The following is a 21,540-nucleotide window of genomic DNA, read 5'->3' on the forward strand; positions in this document are numbered from 1 at the left end:
AAAAATTTAGCATCATGTCTTGACCATATCACATCACAACATGCCCTGCAAAAACAAGTTAGACGTCTTCTACTTTGTTTGTTGCAAGTTTTACGTGGCTGCTACGGGCTTAAGCAAGAACCAATCTTACCTACGCATCAAAATCACAATGATAGTTTGTCAAGTTGGTGATGTTTTAACCTTCGCAAGGACCGGGCGTAGCCACACTCGGTTCAACTAAAGTTAGAGAAACTGACACCCGCCAGCCACCTGTGTGCAAAGCACGTCGGTAGAACCAGTCTCATGTAAGCGTACGCGTAATGTCGGTCCGGGCCGCTTCATCCAACAATACCGCCGAACCAAAGTATGACATGCTGGTAAGCAGTATGACTTATATCGCCCACAACTCACTTGTGTTCTACTCGTGCACAACATCAACACATAAAACCTAGGCTTTGATACCATTGTTGGGGAACGTAGTAATTTCAAAAAATTTCCTACGCACACGCAAGATCATGGTGATGCATAGCAACGAGAGGGGAGAGTATTGTCTACGTACCCTCGTAGACCGGCAACGGAAGTGTTGACACAACGTAGAGGAAGTAGTCGTACGTCTTCCCGATCCGACCAATCCAAGTACTGAACGTACGACACCTCCGAGTTCTGCACACGTTCAGCTCGATGATGATCCCCAGATTCTGATCCAGCAAAGTGTCGGGGAAGAGTTCCGTCAGCACGACGGCGTGGTGACGATCTTGATGTTCTACCGTCGCAGGGCTTCGCCTAAGCACCGCTACAATATTATCGAGGAGTATTGTGGAAGGGGGCACCGCACACGGCTAAGAAAATGATCACGAGGATCAACTTGTGTGTCTAGAGGTGCCCCCCTGCCCCCGTATATAAAGGAGCAAGGGGGGGAGGCCGGCCGGCCCTAGGGCACGCCAAGGAGGAGTCCTCCTAGTAGGAGTAGGACTCCCCTCTTTCCTACTCCTACTAGGAGGGGAAAGGAAGGGGGAGAGGGAGAAGGAAAGGGGGGGCGCCGCCCCCCTTCTCCTAGTCTAATTCGGACCAGAGGGGGAGGGGGGTCCGGTAACCCTCCGGCACTCCGGTTTTCTCCGAAATCACCCGGAACACTTCCGGTGTCCGAATATAGCCGTCCAATATATCAATCTTTATGTCTCGACCATTTCGAGACTCCTCGTCATGTCCGTGATCACATCCGGGACTCCGAACAAACTTCGGTACATCAAAATATATAAACTCATAATGAAACTGTCATCGTAACGTTAAGCGTGCGGACCCTACGGGTTTGAGAACAATGTAGACATGACCGAGACATGTCTCCGGTCAATAACCAATAGCGGAACATGGATGCTCATATTGGCTCCCACATATTCTACGAAGATCTTTATCGGTCAGACCGCATAACAACATACTTTGTTCCCTTTGTCATCGGTATGTTACTTGCCCGAGATTCGATCGTCGGTATCTCAATACATAGTTCAATCTCGTTACCGGCAAGTCTCTTTACTCGTTTCGTAATACATCATCTCGCAACTAACTCATTAGTTGCAATGCTTGCAAGGCTTATGTGATGTGCATTACCGAGAGGGCCCAAAGATACCTCTCCGACAATCGGAGTGACAAATCCTAATCTCGAAATACGCCAACCCAACATGTACCTTTGGAGACACCTGTAGAGCTCCTTTATAATCACCCAGTTACGTTGTGACGTTTGGTAGCACACAAAGTGTTCCTCCGGCAAACGGGAGTTGCATAATCTCATAGTCATAGGAACATGTATAAGTCATGAAGAAAGCAATAGCAACATACTAAACGATCGGGTGCTAAGCTGATGGAATGGGTCATGTCAATCACATCATTCTCCTAATGATGTGATCCCGTTAATCAAATGACAACACATGTCTATGGTTAGGAAACATAACCATCTTTGATTAACAAGCTAGTCAAGTAGAGGCACACTAGTGACGTTTAGTTTGTCTATGTATTCACACAAGTATTATGTTTCCGGATAATACAATTCTAGCATGAATAATAAACATTTATCATGATATAAGGAAATAAAATAATAACTTTATTATTGCCTCTAGGGCATATTTCCTTCAGTCATATCATCAAAGGCCCATCTCAACATACATGTGAAAAGTTTTTTCATTATTAGTTGATCCCACTACTTCTCTCAATATGCACACATTCCACTTCATGACACATGCCAACTCATAAAAGGGCCACCACAACATGCATGGAAAATGTTTCCATCATTATGCTACCTATACGAATAATCAAATACAATATATAATAAGTATTTTAATATTTAGTTTATATATTATTGATCCATATATTCATGTTAATACAATCAAATGTCATTGAAATATGTTGCTGACAATATCCTCAATAACCCACGGGGTACCATCTAGTATAAATTATGTTTAAAGTCAAACGGTTCAATGTTTGACAAAGTTTATAACAAAGAGAGGCAAAAACTACTATAAAAATTGTATCACTAAATACACTAATAAAGTAAATGTTTATATTACATATAGTTAGTAGTATAGTAAAATATTATATTATGTATATTTAGTAAAAAAATAGCTTGTAGTATTATAGTTATTGGTTGTTTTTCTAACAAGCTTCGTCAAACTTTGAGCCATTTTACTTCAAACAAAATTTAATGATCCCCATTGGGAGACGGAGGGAGTAAGAAGCATAGAGCTTTGTCGGTACCATTTGCGTAGTTTTGACAGGATATGTTCGGTATAATTAGTTGGAGGAAAGAAGAATAGTGTTGAAACAACCCAATCAAGAATATTTTTTCTAGATTATGAAAGTGAACAAAGCATAATAGACAGCCGAGGATTTGAGGGAAGCGGTTGAGCTAGATAAATACTTTATGGGCCCGGGGGGCTAAAAGAAATATGAGGATCCGACGGGGAGATGCGTTTTCCCATTTAGGCCACCCTGATATATTTACCATTCGCATTTGTTTCCAAATCTTGAGGAGGGGGGCAGTTCCCCCCTTGGCATGCACACAACTTCGCTAGTGAGGATGATTGTGGATTGGTCGTGACCTGGGCAACTTTCCTTCGCTTTAGATGCTTTGAACGATTGAAAGGGCATGCATGCATGGCCAGTGTGCTCGTTGATTGGACCTAGCTTCCCCTTTGAACATTTTTGGCCTCAAGTATTGACACGGTTGCCCAAGGACAATCGATCTTAGGAAAAGATGGTGTGACATGGGTCGGCATGTTGTGTTATTTTGTGGCATACGTGTTCTCTTCTAGTATGATGATCGAAGTCATGTTTCGAAAACTCTTACCGTGACACATTTTTTCAAGGAAACCGACTATAAGCCACCAAAAAACCGCTCAAATTAACCTGCAGCACAACCTATGTGTTTGTTCTCCATAAGCCCCCGCCATGGCTAGGACCACCTCTGCTTCTGGTCGTCCTCATCCTTTTGCAGCCCATGCACCCACCGGGATGTCGTCAGAGCTCTCATCATCGTGGTCACTATATGAAACAAGGGAGGGTGAGAGCGAGTTTCTCTAGTCCTACTACTAGTTTTTGTTGTTATGCTTACTTAGTAGTTTTGTTGCATGCCTCTAAGTTTATCTAGTTCTACTAGTAGATTTTTCTAGAACTGCTATATTTGTACTCCCTCCGGTCCTTTTTACTTCGCATATTAGATTTGTCCGAAGTCAAACTTTGCTAACTTTGGCCAAATTTATAATAGAAACTATTAACATCTAAAATACCTAATAAATATAATATAAAAATATATTCGAAGATGGATCTATTGATATTGGTGTTGTTATGTGAATGTTAATATATTTTTTTCTATAAACTTGGTCAAACTTTAAAAAGTTTGACTTCAGACAAACCTAATATGCAGAGTAAAAAGGACCGGAGGGAGTATTATGTTATTCTTTTGTTTTACCGAATTATTTTGTATTTATAAATAATTGATTAAAATCTCTCATTCATCGCCACTCCTTTGGTCGATAATTTTGATCCTACACTTTGTGATGTGGGTTTGGTCGACGGTCATTTGCACGAAGTTGGAGTCGCTTGCTCACGGAGAAGTGTTGACGATGACATCAATGTGCAACCTCAACAAGACTTTTTTGTTTGTGTGTGTATGTGTGTTTGTGTGTGTATGTGTGTTTGTGTGTGTGTGTGTGTGTTTAAGTATGCCAAATCAGCGGGTTATGCCAGTTTTTGCCCGACTTTTTATTAATTAACCAGACAAATCTCTTCTTCTTAACTAATAGATGAGGCAAATAGTTATCGCCATCTCTAAATAAATAAAACTAACATGATTCAAGCGTCTCACTCATAAAAAATATTATGATACCAACACCAATAACTTACCCAAGTTTGCATAGGCTCTGTGAAAGCACATTCCAAGTAACCAGGTTCAATATAGCTATCCGGACCTGCCGCCCAATGAAAGCATACTCATAATGCAATAATATATGCATCCGACTCAAAAAATCAATGGCACACTTCAAGAACTAAAAAAATAAAACCTCCCACACATGAAAGTGAAAAGAAAACTAGCAAGATGTCCTATCCCACATCTATACGATTAAAAAAGCATAACCCGGTAGAAATCCAACGAAGCTAAAAGATATTTGTCGAACACTTCCAACAAGACGAGCTCAAAGGCATTGCTCCAATTATCAAGGGGGCTATGGGCAGGAGATATCGATATCGATGAAAAACTTCAGTGCGTGGGAATTTACTTGCATAGCGTCATTTCAGCGATAAAAACATGATGAATAGACTGAGTGTGTGTTGCGAGTAACATTTCCACACTAGCATTGCCTTGTTTGAATTCTATCGGATAACACGAACGAAGTGTCTGATTTACATATCAATTTCAATAGAAAGAGTACTCCTGCCATGCATGCCGGAAACACCGTAAGCCCTACCTTCGCGCTTACGAAGGAGAGCTCCAAATTGCAAAATATCCTGGCTACGTGATGCGCCTTCTAGAACACACATGCATTTACATAAATTTAGTTGCACAACTGTTCGTTAAATACTCCCTCCGGAAATACTTGTCGGAGAAATGGATAAATTTTCGAATGGAGAGAGTAACAATGATTTTACACAAATATATGTAAGCACCGTTTCACATTTTTAGTACTCTGTTGACATGAGAGGCATAAAAGCAGAAAACTCATACTACAGAATTCATGTTCGATCGAACAAGGGTGCTCACGAAACCGATAGGATCCAGTTATCCAGGCAATGGAATTAGTAGGACTAGTCGAGCGAGCATTTGTTTTCACCGGATAGCTTTACAAACTAGATGATGCCTCAACGCGTTGCTGTGGGAAATTTGCTAAAAGAATGCATAAAAGTTGCTACAAAAACATCTATGACTAATGAGAAGCAAATCTAAGCTTAAAAATGAAAGTGAAACACAAAGGGTATACAAAGAAAAAAAATGAATTTTAATTAGAAGAATATCATTTGTAACAAAAAATAATATGAATGTGAACTACATAGGTATGATGCAAACGATCAACACATATATTCTCAAAACAAAATCTAATGAAAAAAACTAACTTATGATAACATGCATGAATTGATGATGTGATGCATGCATGCATGCATACACTAATGCAAAAACAATGTAACTTGTGACTTGCATGGCATACTCCCTCCGTCCGGTGAAGAATGTACATCTAGCTTCAAAATTTGTTCACAAAAAAGTGTACTTACTACTATATCTTTCCAATGCACTTTAAAGTAAGAAAAATACTTCTCTCTCTTCACACAGTAATCAAGACCAATAGCAATCTACGAATGGTCTTCTTAATTTCTACACGCACTTAGCTCATTGGGGGTTAAGTAATTAAAGATGAGAGAGATGGTGGCTTGCACCTTTTCAATGCATTTTTTACTCAAGTACATAATTTGTCCAGTTAGTGGGTAGTTAGGGCATCTCCAGCCGCGCCCCCAACAGCCCCCCCCAGGCCACTTTTTCGGCGCCGGCACCGAAAAAACGGCCCAGTCGCGCCCCCAGAACGCCGAAAATCGCCGGTTCGGACCTTTTTTCCGCCCGGCGGTCACAGGCCGAACCCGGCACGCTGGGGAGCAGCTGGGGGCTCTGGCGCTAGGGAAAAGCACGCTTGGCCCACACCGACAGGGGAAAAGTCAAGGTTTTCTTCCCCCTACTCGCCTCGCACCCCCGCGCCCTCGGTCACCACTAGCTATATCCCGGCGACGGCCGCCGCCCTACTCCGCTAGATAGCCATTCCCCGCCGGAAAATAGCAGCGCTTCGCCGCGGCAGCCCCTCCCACAGCAGCTGGGCGTTTCCGGCCGCCGTTTCCGGCCGCGGAGGCGCGGTTTAACGGCGGGTACACGTCCACCGAGCGCTAGGTGTTCGGCGTTTTGCCTGTCTCGGCGATGGACTCTGATGAGGAGGAAGAGCTCGCCGCGCTGCTGGAGGAGGAAGCCGCGGCCGACGTCCAGGAAGAAGAGCATCTCATGGTGCTCGCGCGCCCTCGCCCAGCTGCTGGCGAGCAATGAAAAGCCGCGGCGAGGTGGCTCGGCGCCGGGGCGGGTGAAAGCAAAGAACCGACATCGTCTCCAAGGCTACTGCATGCTCTACTCCGACTACTTCACCGATGCTCCACTTCATGGCGAGAGAACATTTCGGCGCCATTATCGGATGAGCCGAAAGCTCTTCCTCAGGATTGTGAATTCCATCCGGGAGTTCGACAACTACTTCAAGTGCAAGATGGATTGCACTGGCGCTCTTGGATTCACCTCCATCCAGAAGTGCACGACAGCGATGAGGATGCTTGCATATGGAGCTCCCAGTGATTCACTCGACGACTATGGGCGCATGGCCGAGTCCACCAGCATAGAGTGTTTCTACAAGTTCTGTCGGGCAGTAGTGGCAGTGTTTGGGCCACAATACTTGAGAAAACCCAATGCGAAAGACACTGCTCGGATCCTAGCCTAGAATGCAGCAAGAGGATTTTCTGGGATGCTTGGAAGCATCGACTGCATGCATTGGAAATGGAAGAATTGCCCATTTGGTTGGCAGGGGATGTACAAAGGCGCCAAAGGCGGTTGCAGTGTGGTGCTTGAGGCGGTAGCCACACAGGACCTTTGGATTTGGCACTCCTTTGGTATGCCAGGAACTCACAATGACATCAACGTGCTGCAGTGCTCTCCTGTTTTTGCCAAGCTCGTTGAGGGCCATTCTCCTCCGGTGAACTTCGAGATCAATGGGCACCAATACAACAAGGGGTACTATCTAGCTGACGACATCTATCCGAGATGGTCGACATTTGTGAAGACGATCTCAAACCCTGTGGCAGGAGGCAAGAACGCCTGGTTTGCGAAGCTTTAGGAGGCTTGCAGGAAGGATGTCGAGCGGGCATTTGGTGTGCTCCAATCTCGATTTGCTGTTATTCGGTACCCCGCTCAGACCTGGTCCAAAGATCAAATGTGGGAGATTATGACTTGCTGTGTCATCTTGCACAACATGATCATCGAGAGCGAGCAAGAAGACCCAGTGTTTGACACTGAACCATACTACAGGCAGGGTCCTCTAGCCGAAGTTGATCACCAGCTACCGGCAACTTGGACTGCCTATCTTAGTATGCGTCAGGAGATCCGAGACCCACAGGTGCATCATCAACTGCAGAAAGATCTGATTGAGCACCTATGAAGGCTCAAGGAGGACGCCGTGTGATGAAATACGAGTTTTTATTTGTTGAACTATATAATTTGTATTGAACTATTTGTTGTTGTACTATTTTGTTAAAGTATTTGATTTTTCTGTGATGAAATATGTGATAAGAAATAATTGTGTTGATAATTGAACGCCGAGACACGGCGAAACCACGCCGAATATGGGCCTATTCTCGCCCATATGGGCCGTTTATTCGTCAAAATTGGGCTGCAAAGTGGGCCAGTTTTGGCGCCTGGGGGCGACGACTGGGCGCAAAACCGCCCCGAGCGCCGATTGTATCGCCGGCTCGCTCCCGGGGGCGATTTTTATGCGTCCTGGAGGGGGGGGGGGGGGGGGGCAACGGCTGGAGATGCCCTTACATTTCTAGAAAAAATAGCTAGTGGGTTGTATCTATTTAGAATAGTGGGTTGTACCTATTTAGGAATAGAGATATCACTAGCGACCAGTTCAGCTGGTGCAAGATTTTTGAGCCCAGACCGGGGAGAAGAAATGTGGGGGCATCTTTTCCAGTTCGATCACAGATTCCGCTGCACCAATCACAGACCACGCGCTCAGGTTTCGGAATCTCAGCAGCTCTGCTGGCTTTCGGCCACCACGGAACGGCAGACGGCGACAGCGGGCCCGCGCCGCAGCCACCGCGCCCACAATCCACATGCCGCTCCCCGTTCACTCTCCAGCGCCTTCCTCCCTCCCCGTTCTCCCCCTCCCCTCTCTCTCTCCCACGCCTCTTATCGCTTCCGAGCTCTCATGGCCGCACACCCCGCGCGCTAAGCAAGCCTGACAGCCCGACCCCATGAGGCAGCCGCACCTCCTCTCGCCGCAGCGGCTCTCCCCCTCGCCCGTCCTCTCCCCCCACTTCTCGCCGCCCTGCGCGGCGCAGGGCGGCTCGCCGTGGCGGTGGCGCCACCGCCGGGCCTTCCACCCGCCGCTCTCCTCGCTGCGGGAGTCCGACAAGGGCACGCTGCGCAAGGCCTCGCCCAACCTCCCCTTCCGGCTCGGCGGCGGCGGCGGCGGTGGCGGCCGCAGCCCCGACGACCGCCGCTCCGCCGCCGACCGGGAGAAGAAGGGGAAGGAGAAGGAGGAGGAAGAGGGCGAAGGGTTCTCGGGGGCCCTCACCGGGACGCTGCTCGCCGGGGCGGTGCTGGTCGGGGTCGTAGGGGGGTTCGGGGCCGCCGGGTACGTGTACAAGGACCAGATCAATACCTTCCTCACGCACTTCTCCGGGTTCATTGAGGGTAATGGAACCAACAATCCAGCTGTGCTCCCACCTCTGCTTGCTTTGCACTACCACTTGTTTGGCCTAAGCTGTGCTCTTAGTAGTACTGAAATTAGTGAAATGTCTTGCGAATTCTGCGTTCAAATATAGCTAGTGATTCTGGTGCTTAGATAATACTACATACTACTCCGTAGTGGCGCATGATAGCAAGACCACTGGGTCGCAGAACTAACTATTCACATATCTGCTGATTCTTGTTGATCATTACGAAATCTTTCAAGTAAACGCCTTCCTTGGACATTTTTAGTTAAACTTCTATATTACTTTGCATGAACAGGCTATGGCACTGCTGGGTACGCGTTGTTTATACTTGCCTATGCAGGATTGGAGGTATGTTCTTCAATTATCAACCTTAGTCATCTACTCCCTCCGTTCCAAATTACTCGTCGCGGAAATGGATGTATCTAGAACTAAAATACATCTAGATACATCCATTTCTGCGACGAGTAATTCGGAACGGAGGGAGTACCTTCTTGTCAAGGTGTATGCTCATTTCCACCTAAACTAGCTATTCCACTACAGATGATAATACAAGGTTGCCTTATCAGCACGACAGTTGGGCAGTTGTTCTGAAATGTTTACATAACCTAATGTTCACGATAAGCTAAAAATGCATCAATGCTCCTTGTGTATGCAGCTGTCACATAAATGCCTAGGCACTAGATCATCTTTATGACTTTATTTTTTGGGGGTTGGTGAAACAAAAATTGGTGGGTCCACATTTGATCCTTTTGGCTATGAATCTTAGACCTTTTGCATAACATCAGGGTTGCAACTTTGGATTAATACTAATGATAGTGTTTGTTCGATTCAGGTTCTTGCAATTCCAGCAGTACCGTTGACCATGTCTGCAGGTCTATTATTCGGTAGTGTTACTGGTACTATTATGGTTTCAATCAGTGGGACAGTAAGTAACTTCAACATAAAGAACATTTCTGTTTTCATTCTGCCGTTGTGCATTTTCTCATTGAACTTTGTTGACTGTATAGCTAGCTGCCGCTGTGGCCTTTCTCATTGCTAGATACTTTGCCAGAGAGCGTATTCTTAAGATGGTTGAAGGAAACAAGAAGTTTCTGGCGATTGATAAAGCGATAGGTGAAAATGGTTTCAAGGTTGTGACTCTGCTTCGCTTGAGTCCCCTATTACCTTTCTCCCTTGGGAACTACCTGTACGGTTTGACTTCAGTCAAGTTCTTACCCTACGTGTTGGGCAGGTTAGTTTCTGCTCCCACTTCCTTATATTATTTTGGCATTCTCCGTGAATCTAACAGAAATAATGAAGTACATATTCCTGCACACAGAAAAACTAAGTACATGGCCTTAAACTTCTATTCCACAGAGCAAACTGCACTCATTGAGAAATTTAGCTGTTCTTAACGACCTATTAACTTAAAAGTTTCATATGCATGATTCATGATGCACTGTAGTAATGTTATTACAGACGCATGCGATTTACAAAATCAAAGGAGTAGCAAATACCATATACCTGGTTAAGGGACTGACAACTTTCTGATCCACTACAAATTGAGCATTCCTTTGTGAAGGAATATCACACAGAAAATTTTGCCATCAGTATATATTTTTCCTATAAAGCAATTTTACCTCAGATATTGCTTTTGTACGTATGCAGTTGGTTGGGTATGCTTCCAGGAACATGGGCCTATGTCAGTGCTGGTGCATTTGGGCGAGCTATAATCGTAAGTTCGTAAACCGTTGATCTTTTCTGAGTTCACCTTTTCTTTGCAAACTTGCTTTTGTTGCTACATCAGGGATACTGCTCCACAATACAATATATACTCTTTCAAGCCATCAAAAATGCTTTACATACTGAGGTGTTTGGTTGGGTGACTTTTGCCCGTCATCCGGTTACAGCGTGATCTGAAAACTTTACGCGCATTTGGTAACGCGGCGCCGTAGTCGGCTACACCGTAAACGAGTCTCGTCACGATCTGTTCCTAAACAGGCCAAATCCCTCTCCATGATTCGTTTATTGCTCTAGTTAATCGTCGCCAAGATCATGTTACTTGTTCCTGGCTTCGATTCTGCGTGATTTTTTGCCTTTTTGCAATCTGATTACTTAGCAGATCCAAACACAGTTGTAACTTGATTCCTTTACAAGCATGAAACAAACAGAAGAGCAAATGCTCCTGTTACGCCATGATCCCACCGATACCTGTTTCCGTTACCAGTCCCGTTACCTTTGGTTGTACCAAACATCTCTATGTGTTCTCTACTCTTATATAGAATAGTACTACTTCCTTTAAACTAATATAGGACGTTTTAGAGACTTGTGTCATGTGTCAAGTCTCTAAAACGTCATATATTACTTTACAAAGGGAGTAGCTCATAAGAACCGTCTCCATCCCATGGATATGGGGGTGTCTTGCAGCATGTCGACGTTATGTCTGCTTTCTAGTGAAGTGTCCAGAATGGAATATCACTTGTATATATCAAAATGCGGACACCTTAATCCAACTCAAGGCACCCCTTAGTCTATAGTGTGCTTTGATGTTGCTGGTAGCAGCTCAAATATTTCAGCAAAGTATTAGAACATGGTGTTTCATTTGGTACTTTGAAAATTCAGTTGTATGTGTAGTCAGGACGGTTGAACTATAGAGGCACCGGAGTTCAAACCTAATAAAAATAAACTTTCTTGAGTGAAACAATGATGAACCCATAAGGTTGATGAGATCTTTTTTTTATCAAGTGGCTTGAATACTTGGAACCATGACATGGCTCCCTCGTTTTGCAGCAAGATGAGACGGAAATCGGTTTGGGAGGAAACAACCAGCTATTGACACTGGGCATAGGGCTATTAGTTACAGCCGTTGCTGCTACTTATGTAACACGGCTTGCTAAGGTAATTAAGCTTTTGTGGTATATGTATATAACAGTAGAAATCAATCACTGAGATGTGTTATTTTCTTTTTGTCAACCTCGGCTACTATTGCTAACTGCTTCTCCCCTTTGTTTTCCAGGATGCTGTAAAGGATATTGACGACGAATAGAATGGTAGGATTACATAGCAAAAGGGCCATTCAAATAGCAACGTAGCACGAGAATGTACAACACTGGCATCTTTTGGTGCAATCTAATCTAGAAATACAAGCGATTGTCAGAGGGAAAATATTGTCTCTTCTCAGTGTCCTCATCCAGCTCTCCCATACACATCCCTACGCTGGATCTGTCAAAAATCAAAAATGAGGCGAGGATTGTTTTTTGCTGTACCTACTCTGCCAGCGCCGAACTTACCAGTAGTCGACACGCACAATCCTTCATATGATGGAAGCAGTTGGCGTCCCTCAGTATGATCTCCCTGCCGTACGCCTCGGTGACCATCTTGATCGCGGCGTGGCAGTCGCCGCACACCCGGAGGTTCTCCTTGGGCTTGTAGCTTAAGCATCTTCCCTCAAGAATATTAGGACGTGTTTGGTAGTCTGCATGAGGCCTGGCCTGACTCGCGTGGGACGAAAATAGACCGATTGGTTGCCTGCTTTCATTGTTTGGACCGCATGGCACGAAACTTAAAGCACTCCTGGGCCTAGCTCCCTGGGAACGCTTGAATCGGTAGTTTCTCCAGGGCCAGACCCGAGCAGTGCACGTGGGCGGCGGCGGCTGCACGCGCGCGGCCACGCTCGAGAAGCCGCGTTGCTTCCCAAAGCGCCGGCAGTTATTAGGCTCATTGCTCCCTCTCCCTACTCTTCCCCACTCCCCCAACTCTCACCGGCGGCGGCGGATCGGAGCAGAGCAAGAAGACCATCAGACTCCATCACCGGCGAGCGGATCATCACTTGGCTCGCGGCAATGGCGGTAAGCACTTCTCTCTGTTCGACATGCAGAATATTTTCCTGTTCGATCCGGCGATAGATTTGATCCACGATGGAGGGGAATAGGGAATAGAGGTAGATAAGCATGTAGAGGTAGTTCATACGAGTTCATAGTACTTCAAACTAGTTCATGCAAGATCGGAATAGAGGTAGATGCGGATGCAGAAGGGGGATTGGGGGTACACAACGGACACCGGCTCACCGCGGAGGCCATCACGGGCGTGCGAAGCGGCCGGTCGAGCCGCTGGCCTTCATCTTCTTCTTCATCGCCGTGCGGGCCGGCGGGTCGTCGTCGTCGTCCTCGGCGGAGTCGAGGTTGATCTGCCAGGTACGACGGCCTGGCTCTGGCGCCCTCGCTGGCATTTGCACCGGTTCTTCCTCCTCCTTAGGCTCCCCATCGATGACCGCCGGCGGCGCGATTGCCTTCTCCTAGTACACTGCGACACGACGGTCATTAGGAGCCCAATAGTTCTTGTACTTGCACCACTTCTTCCTCTGTTTAGCATCGTCGGAAACGGCCTGATTCATGGCCCAACGAATGATGTCAACTGCTATCGCGCCCTTCGCTGGGTCAGGAATCAGCGTCTTCAACTCTTGTGCAGTGGCCTTCATGAGCACTGCATTAGATTCCTTCTGCATGTCAGGCATGGAGCCTGTCGGTGTCAAAACCGGCGGATCTCGGGTAGGGGGTCCCGAACTGTGCGTCTAAGGTCGATGGTAACAGGAGACAGGAGACGCGATGTTTACCCAGATTCCGGCTGTTGAGGCATATCTCTCTCAAGGTAGTTTTGGTGATTGATGACAACATGTTTGCGGACTAATCATGTGCTTTGAGTAGTTCACAGATTCATCCTTGGCATGAGATGTTTTCTTCCATTCGGAGTGTCATTCAAGACGGTGTAGCTTTTTCGTTTCTCTCTCGGTGGACTAGTTGCGTAGAGGGCACCGTTCTATCAAGAGGGGGTCCGCTGGGGTATTGCATGGGTGGAATCAACACGTACACATCAGCTTCTCACCCTCCGAGCTCTTCCACTTCTTGGAAGAGATCTCTCCTCTTTTCTATGTCCTGTCTGGGTTCCAGCGGTAGTACCACGCAACCCAGCGGTAGTACCGCTGAGGAGTCACAAGCGGCAGTACCGCTCCGCAGCGGTAGTACCGCCCGTGACTCCACAACAGTAGTACCGCTGGGGTGCCTGGCACCACCGCCTCGTCCTCAGCCTCTATGGAGAGATCCTCTCTCTCTTCTGTGTCCCAGCGGTAGTACCGCCGAAGGGTCACAAGTGGCAGTACCGCTCCGCAGCGGTAGTACCGCCCGTGACCCCGCTGCCATAGTACCGCTGGGCTGTCTGGCTCCTACCGCCTCGACTCAAGGGCTCTTTTTCTCGTGTCGGGTTTTGTGGCACTAGTTGCGGTTGTAGAGGCGGTAGTACCGTTTCAGGAGCGGTAGTATCGCCCTTACCACCGCGGTAGTACCGCGCTGGGTCCAATTCCCTACTAGTCTTCTCTGCGCGGCAGTACCGCTGGCTGGAGCGGCAGTACCGCTGGGCTAGTGGTAGTACCGCCCTGTGCGGGGCTGGTTGGTGGGGCAACGGTTGGTTTGTTGCCCCCACTATAAAAGGGTGTCCCCTTCTTCTCCTTTGACCCACCTCTTCCCCCTCAAGCTCCATTAATGCTCAAGCTCCATTAAATGCTCCAAGCTCCATTTTCGCCCGATCTATCTCTCTAGCCAATCAAACTTGTTCATTTGCTCGGGAGTGGTTGAGAAGGCCCTGATCTACACTTCCACCAAGGGATTTTCGATTCCCCCACTCATCCCTAGCGGATCTTGTTACTCTTGGGTGTTTGAGCACCCTAGACGGTTGAGGTCGCCACGGAGCCATAGTCCATTGTGGTGAAGCTTCGTGGTTTTGTTGCGAGCCTCCGATTAAGTTGTGGAGATTGCCCCAACCTTGTTTGTAAAGGTTCGGTCGCCGCCTTCAAGGGCACCAATAGTGGAATCACGACATCTCGCATTGTGTGAGGGCGTGAGGAGAATATGGTGGCCCTAGTGGCTTCTTGGGGAGCATTGTGCCTCCACACCGCTCTAACGGAGACGTACTTCCCCTCAAAAGGAAGGAACTTCGGTAACACATCCTCGTCTTCACCGGATCCACTCTTGGTTATCTCTTACCTTTACTTGTGCAGGCTCTTTAGTGTTACTTCTCTTGCTTGCTTGTATGCTTGTTGTTATTGCATCATATAGGTTGCTCACCTAGTTGCACATCTAGACAACCTTCTTTGATGCAAAGTTTAATTTGATAAAAGAAAAGTTAAAAATTGGTAGTTGCCTATTCACCCCCCCTCTAGTCAACCATATCGATCCTTTCAATTGGTATCAGAGCCTCGTCTCTTTATTAAGGACTTTACCGTCCAAAGAGTATGGTTGATACCGTAGACGGTGTGGAGGGACACTCCGGTGTGAATTCGACCTCGTCTACGGGCGATGGGGGAACCTCGGTCTCTTGTGAGGAGTTCAATGTGGCCTTGGAGACATTGAAAACCTCCATGACGACCGAGGTGGAAAGCATGTTTACTAAATTTCTTGAGGGGCTTAAACTATCCACCGCACCGTTGAAAGTGGGTGACCCCACCGACAAGGTGACGGATGCTATCCCCGACAAGGGGGAAGCTAGTAGTGAAAAGGATCCTTCTTCTAGTGGTAAAAATCGCACCGGCATCTTTGCTCATGTGGAACCACCACTTGTTTATGGTGGACTGGTTCCTTCTACTCATTTGAATCATGCCGGTCCTCCCCCTAAGATTGTGAAAAATGAGGACTTTGATTCTTGGGTTTACCGCTTTAAACGTCATTTAAATCATGTGAACACTAACCTTTGGAGAATCATTGAAGAAGGTTTCTATCCGCATGATCCAAGCAACTTCACTCCTCGAGAACCCGCGGATAATCAATTCAATAAGAATGCTCTCTTCATCATTCAAGATGCAATTCCACCCGAAGACCTACCTCATCTTCGTCCTTTCGCCTTGGCCAAAGATGCACGGTATTGTATTGTCTCTCTCTACCGGGGAAGCGCAAGCATTCAATGCTCCAACTATGAAGTGGTGCAAGATGAGGCCGATGAGTTTGCTATGAAAGAAGATGAAGAACCTCGTGAGCTTTATCGGAGAGTAACCAAACTCGCGGTTTCACTATGAGATCACGGGAGTAAGGATACGGATGACAATTGGATCAAGTGCAAATTCCTCAAGGCAATGATGCCCTACCACAAGGCCATGTCCTCCCTCATTCGTCAAAGACCGGACTTCCACACTTTGACCTCAAGTGAAGTGTTGGATGAGTTTGTGGCCATGAACATTTTTGACAAGACCGCCGACAATGCGGTGCTCTGTTCTCAATGGGCAAAGAAGCCTAACCTTGAATTGAAGGCCAAGCTCACCGTTGAAGAAGAAGAAGAGGAAGAAGAGGAGAGCAACCCCGAAGATACGAAGTATGCGTATCATGAACACATGGCACTTGCTTCAAGGCAATTTTGGAGCAAGAAAAACTCGAGGCCAAACTTTAGCAAAAACAACTCGAGTGGCACGAAGAGCAAGCAACGTGTAAGGACTTTCTACAATTGCAGCAACGTGAGTCATTTTGTCACGGAGTGCCCGTATGAGAAGAGGGAAGACAATGGTGGCAAGCTCATCCGAAAGGACAAGGCCAAGTCGTTCCCCAACAAGAGCAACTTCACCAAGAAGACTCCTCCCAAGGCATTGGTTGTACAAGAAGAGTACAATGAGGATGATGACAATGATGAAGGTGATGAGTCGGTTGCCATGGCCTCCGTTGCCATTGCGACGACTTCACGGGTGTCTCTCTTCGACTCACCCAATGAGAGCATCACCGCCAAGTGCCTCATGGCTAAAGCCACCAACAAGGTAACCTCCAACATCAAAACTACCATCATTAGTCATCCTTCTCCGACGGATAGCATTAATGAACTAGAGGGAGCTAATGTGGAGGCTAATGAGTTTGAGACCTTTATGGGCAAACTCAAGGGAAAATCCAAGAAGCACTTTGTTGCTCTCTTGGAACAACTTGGTGAAGCCAATGACATGATCGAGGCTCACGAAGACACCATCACTAAGATGGAAGGGCATAGTCGTGACTATGCCGATGAGATTTCTGATCTTTCCAATGATCTTGAGGAAGAGCGTGGTCTTCGTTTGGCTCTTGAGGAGTCACACAACGTTGATCATGCTAAGTTAAAGAAATATTATGATCATGTCCTCATTGTTTCTCATGTACTAAACTCCGAGAAGGCCGAACTTGAGGTTGATCTTGCTAGACTCAAAGAGGAGTTTGATCTACTTGACAAGGCTCACAAGGTCTTGAAGGGTGCTCATGCTAGCCTCAAAGAGTCTCGTGATCAACTTCAAGTAAAGCTAACCAAGGAAAAAACCACTTTCCCTCGTATGATGTTAATTGATAATGCAAATGCTACTAACCCATGTTGTGAGCATGTGCATCTCGTTGAGGAGAACGCTAAGCTAAAGGGGCAACTTGAGAGAGGTCTTGCGACTTGCATACAAGGAAAGAAGAACCTCAATGATCTCTTGATCAACCAAAAGGGAGTTGTGGCCAAGGAAGGGGTTGGGTACGTGCCCAACTCCAAGAACAAGAAGAAGAATGACAAGACCAAAGGACCTCCTCCTCTCATGCAAACCTTTGTGAAGGAGGGAGAGAGTGCCTCCCAGGAGAAGAAGAAGAACAATGCAAAGGGTGGCAATGTCAAGAAGGACAATGCCACCCCTCCCAACAAAGCCGGCGATTTTAATCCTTCTTATGTGTTATGCCGTGCTAGTGATGGGCATGTTTATGCCAAATTTGTTGGTTCTCTTCATGAATACATTGAATGGTCTATTTGGGTTCCAAAGACCCTTGTTACTAACATCAAAGGGCCCATTACAAAATGGGTACCTAAAACCAAGCATTAATCTCTTGTAGGTGTTTGCTTCTGGTGGGGGATCATGGTTGCTTGATAGCGGAGCTACAAATCATATGACCGGAAGCAAGGACTTGGTGGTGGACGTGCACAAGATTCCATATATGCCCACCAATGTCGAGTGGGGTGACGCCTCATCCTCCAAGGTATTGGGACTTGTCAAGGTGGTCATCTCTGATGATCTCACGATCGAGAAGGTCATGCTTCTTGAGTCCCTTGCATACAATTTACTTTCTGTTCGTCAACTTGCAACCATGGGCTTTGCCACTTTCTTTGATATCAATACCGTGGCCCTCTTGTGGAGCAAGACTCTTAAAGTAGCCTTTGTTGGGCATGTCGAGAATGGTCTATATGTGATTAACTTTTTGGAGCGACCCACTAAGACCGCGACATGCCTAATGGCTAAAGTTGATGTGGGATGGCTTTGGCATCGCCGTTTAGCCCATGTCAATATGAGATCTTTGCAAAGTCTCCTCAAGGGGGACCATGTCCATGGACTAATGAATGTTAGTTTTGCTAAGGATCGTGCTTGCAGTGCTTGTATCGAAGGAAAGCTACATGAGAAGGCTCACCCTCCCACGACTATCATTTATTCAAAGAGGCCTTTGGAGCTCCTTCACATGGATCTCTTTGGGCCTCCATCCTTCGATAGTCTTGGAGGTAGGAAGTATTGCTTGGTGATTGTGGATGACTACTCAAGGTACATGTGGGTGTTTTTCTTCAAGAGAAAGAACGAGACCCAACAAACCGTCATTGACTTTGCAAATGAAGCACAACGTCAACACAATGCAAAGATCTTGACAATAAGAAGTGACAACGGCACCGAGTTCAAGAACTACACCTTGGATGAGTTTCTTAGTGATGAGGGGATCAAGCATCAATATTCCGCACCTTACACCCCCAATAAAACGGTGTTGCGGAGAGGAAGAACCGGACGTTGATGGATGCGACAAGGACCATGATGGCGGAGTTCAAGTCTCCGTACAACTTTTGGGCCGAAGCCATCAACACCGCGTGTCATGCATCCAATCGGCTCTACCTCCGCAAGGGCTTGAACAAGACTCCATATGAGATACTCACCGGTAACAAGCCCAACCTCAAGTACTTCCGGGTATTCGAGTGTAAGTGTTTCAGTCTCAAGAAAGGTGTTCGGTTGTCTAAATTTGAGGCTAGAGCTTATGAGGGCATATTTGTTGGTTATGCTACAAACTCTCATGCTTACCATGTCCTCAATAAATCCACGGGACTTATTGAGGAGACGTGTAACGTGGAGTTTGATGAGAATAACGGCTCCCTAGTGGAGCAAAGTGGCACTTGTGATGTAGGTGATGAAATTCCTCCCCAAGACATAAGAAGAATGGGTGTTGGCTTTATCCTACCCATTGAGGAACCCCTTGTGGCCGAAGGAGAAGGACAAAGCTCCACTCAAGTGGATCCATCACCAACCCAAGGCCCACATGCTTCCGAAGAACAACATGAAGGCCCTCATCCTCAAGGACATGATCAAGGGCAAGATCACGCTCAAGACGGTGTTGACACATCAAGTGATGCCCAAGGTCAAGTTCTCTCCTCCAAGCAAGTTCAAGAACAAGAACAAGCCCAAGACGACGCTCAAGATGATCAAGTGACCACTCCTCGTCTCACCCCCGAGGAGGAATTAGAGCGTCGTGCCGCCAAGGTTACTCCCAAGCTCTCCACCAAGGATCATCTCATGACGAATGTGCTTGGAAGCTTGAGAAAGGGGGTAAGCACTCGTAGACAATTAGCAAATTATTGTGAGCATCATGCGTTTGTCTCTTGTGTGGAACCCCACAAGGTCTATGAGGCGCTAGAAGATCCGGATTGGCTCAATGCCATGCATGAAGAACTCAACAACTTCAAGCGCAACAAAGTGTGGAGATTGGTGCCAAGACCGACCGGGAATCACAATGTCATTGGAACCAAGTGGATATTTAAGAACAAGCAAGATGCCCATGGGATTATCATTCGCAACAAGGCTCGTTTGGTAGCACAAGGCTACTCCCAAGTCGAGGGTATCGACTACGGTGAAACCTTTGCTCCCGTTGCTCGTCTTGAATCCATTCGCATGTTGATTGCATATGCTTCTCATCATAACTTTAAGTTACAACAAATGGATGTGAAGAGTGCTTTTCTTAATGGTCCTATTAATGAATTGGTTTACGTCAAGCAACCCCCCCCGGGTTCGAGGATCCCTACTTTCCCGATCATATGTATCAACTCGATAAGGCACTCTATGGCCTTAAACAAGCCCCACGTGCGTGGTATGACCACCTTACCGAGTTGTTACAAGACCGTGGTTTTGAAGTTGGGTTAATCGACCCCACTCTTTTTACTAAGAAGGTCAAAGGGGAGTTATTTGTGTGCCAATTATATGTTGATGATATTATCTTTGGTTCACCTAACAAAGCTTTCAATGAGGAATTTGCCGCTCTCATGACCTCAAAGTTCGAGATGTCCTCCATGGGAGAGTTGAAGTTCTTTCTAGGTTTCGAAGTGAAGCAAAGAAGAGAAGGAACCTTCATCAACCAATCCAAATACACTCAAGACATGCTCAAGAGATTCAAGCTAAGTGACGTCAAGCCGGCTTCCACTCCAATGCCCACCAAGTGCCAATTTGACTTAGATCCCAATGTAAAGTGGTGGATCAAAAGGTATATTGCTCCATGATTGGATCCTTGCTTTACCTTTGTGCATCTAGACCGGATATCATGTTGAGTGTGGGAATTTGTGCATGGTTTCAAGCCACACCTAAGGAAAGTCACTATGTGGCGGTCAAACGAATCTTTCGATATTTGGCTCATACCCCAAACTTTGGCTTATGGTACCCAAGAGGATCAAACTTCAAGCTTGTAGGGTACTCGGATTCCGATTGGGCGGGAGACAAAGAGGATAGGAAGTCCACTGTGGGGGGTGCCAATTCCTTGGTTGCTCTTTGGTAAGTTGGTCTTCCAAAAAGCAAAGTTGTGTGTCTCTCTCGTCCATCGAGGCGGAGTATGTAGCAGCCGGTAGTTGTTGTGCACAACTCCTATGGATGAGGCAAACTTTAAAGGATTACGGTGTCACTTGTGACAAAGTGCCTCTTTGGTGTGACAATGAAAGTGCCATCAAGATCTCTCTCAACCCGGTGCAACACTTCAAGACGAAGCATATTGAGATTCGGTATCACTTCATCTGGGATCACATTAGGCGAGGGGAGATCGAGCTCAACTATGTCAACACTCATGACAACCTTGCAGATATTTTCACGAAGCCCTTGGATGAAGCAAGATTTCGCGAGTTAAGGCATGAGCTAAATATCATTGATTCGAGCAATGTGGCTTGAACCCTTGCACACCCCACCACGCTCAATTTGCTGTCTAGTTTAGGTGTAGGCATGGACATAGGGGGAGTGTTGTTCTCTCAATGAACTCCCCCTCCCCCCATTATGCATAAATTGATCAAGTCTTTCACTTTAGTCATTGTTGATGGTAGTTATGTTTCAAAGACGAGTTTTGGTCATGGGCCCAAGGTTAAAATCTTCGCGGCGCCATACCTCTTGACTCAAACATAGGTGGCCTCGGCCACCGCCCTCTCTTGAAGAGGTGTGTCTTGGTCGTTTGCTGGTGTGCTCTCTTTTCTTTCCGTTTTGTTTTTCCTCGAGCTAAGCCGTGTTGTTTGGTTGCAGTGGCGTACTGGGCGGTACTACCGCTGGTGGTGCGCGGTACTATC

General features: G+C 46.6%; 1 protein-coding gene across 1 annotated transcript; it reads left to right on the plus strand.

Annotated features, from left to right (window-relative positions):
• Window positions 1-8,396: 8,396 nt before the first annotated feature.
• Window positions 8,397-12,138, plus strand: LOC125545574 (SNARE associated Golgi protein family). Its single transcript, XM_048709574.2, has 7 exons — window positions 8,397-8,956; window positions 9,275-9,327; window positions 9,812-9,904; window positions 9,987-10,210; window positions 10,627-10,693; window positions 11,749-11,856; window positions 11,975-12,138. Exons 1-7 carry the CDS (start codon window positions 8,515-8,517, stop codon window positions 12,002-12,004), a joined length of 1,017 nt encoding a protein of 338 aa, XP_048565531.1. The 5' UTR covers window positions 8,397-8,514; the 3' UTR covers window positions 12,005-12,138.
• Window positions 12,139-21,540: the final 9,402 nt, after the last annotated feature.

Source organism: Triticum urartu, chromosome 3A, assembly GCF_056163025.1.
Source record: "Triticum urartu cultivar PI428250 chromosome 3A, HENAU_Tu73, whole genome shotgun sequence".
In the NCBI taxonomy this organism is placed as follows: domain Eukaryota; kingdom Viridiplantae; phylum Streptophyta; class Magnoliopsida; order Poales; family Poaceae; genus Triticum; species Triticum urartu.

Coding starts and splice junctions, on each gene's coding strand:
- LOC125545574 (XM_048709574.2), top strand. CDS start 8,515: ATGAGGCAGCCGCACCTCCTCTCGCCGCAGCGGCTCTCCCCCTCGCCC. Junction 9,905..9,986: donor TGGTTTCAATCAGTGGGACA/GTAAGTAACTTC, acceptor TTGACTGTATAG/CTAGCTGCCGCTGTGGCCTT. Junction 10,211..10,626: donor TTACCCTACGTGTTGGGCAG/GTTAGTTTCTGC, acceptor GTACGTATGCAG/TTGGTTGGGTATGCTTCCAG.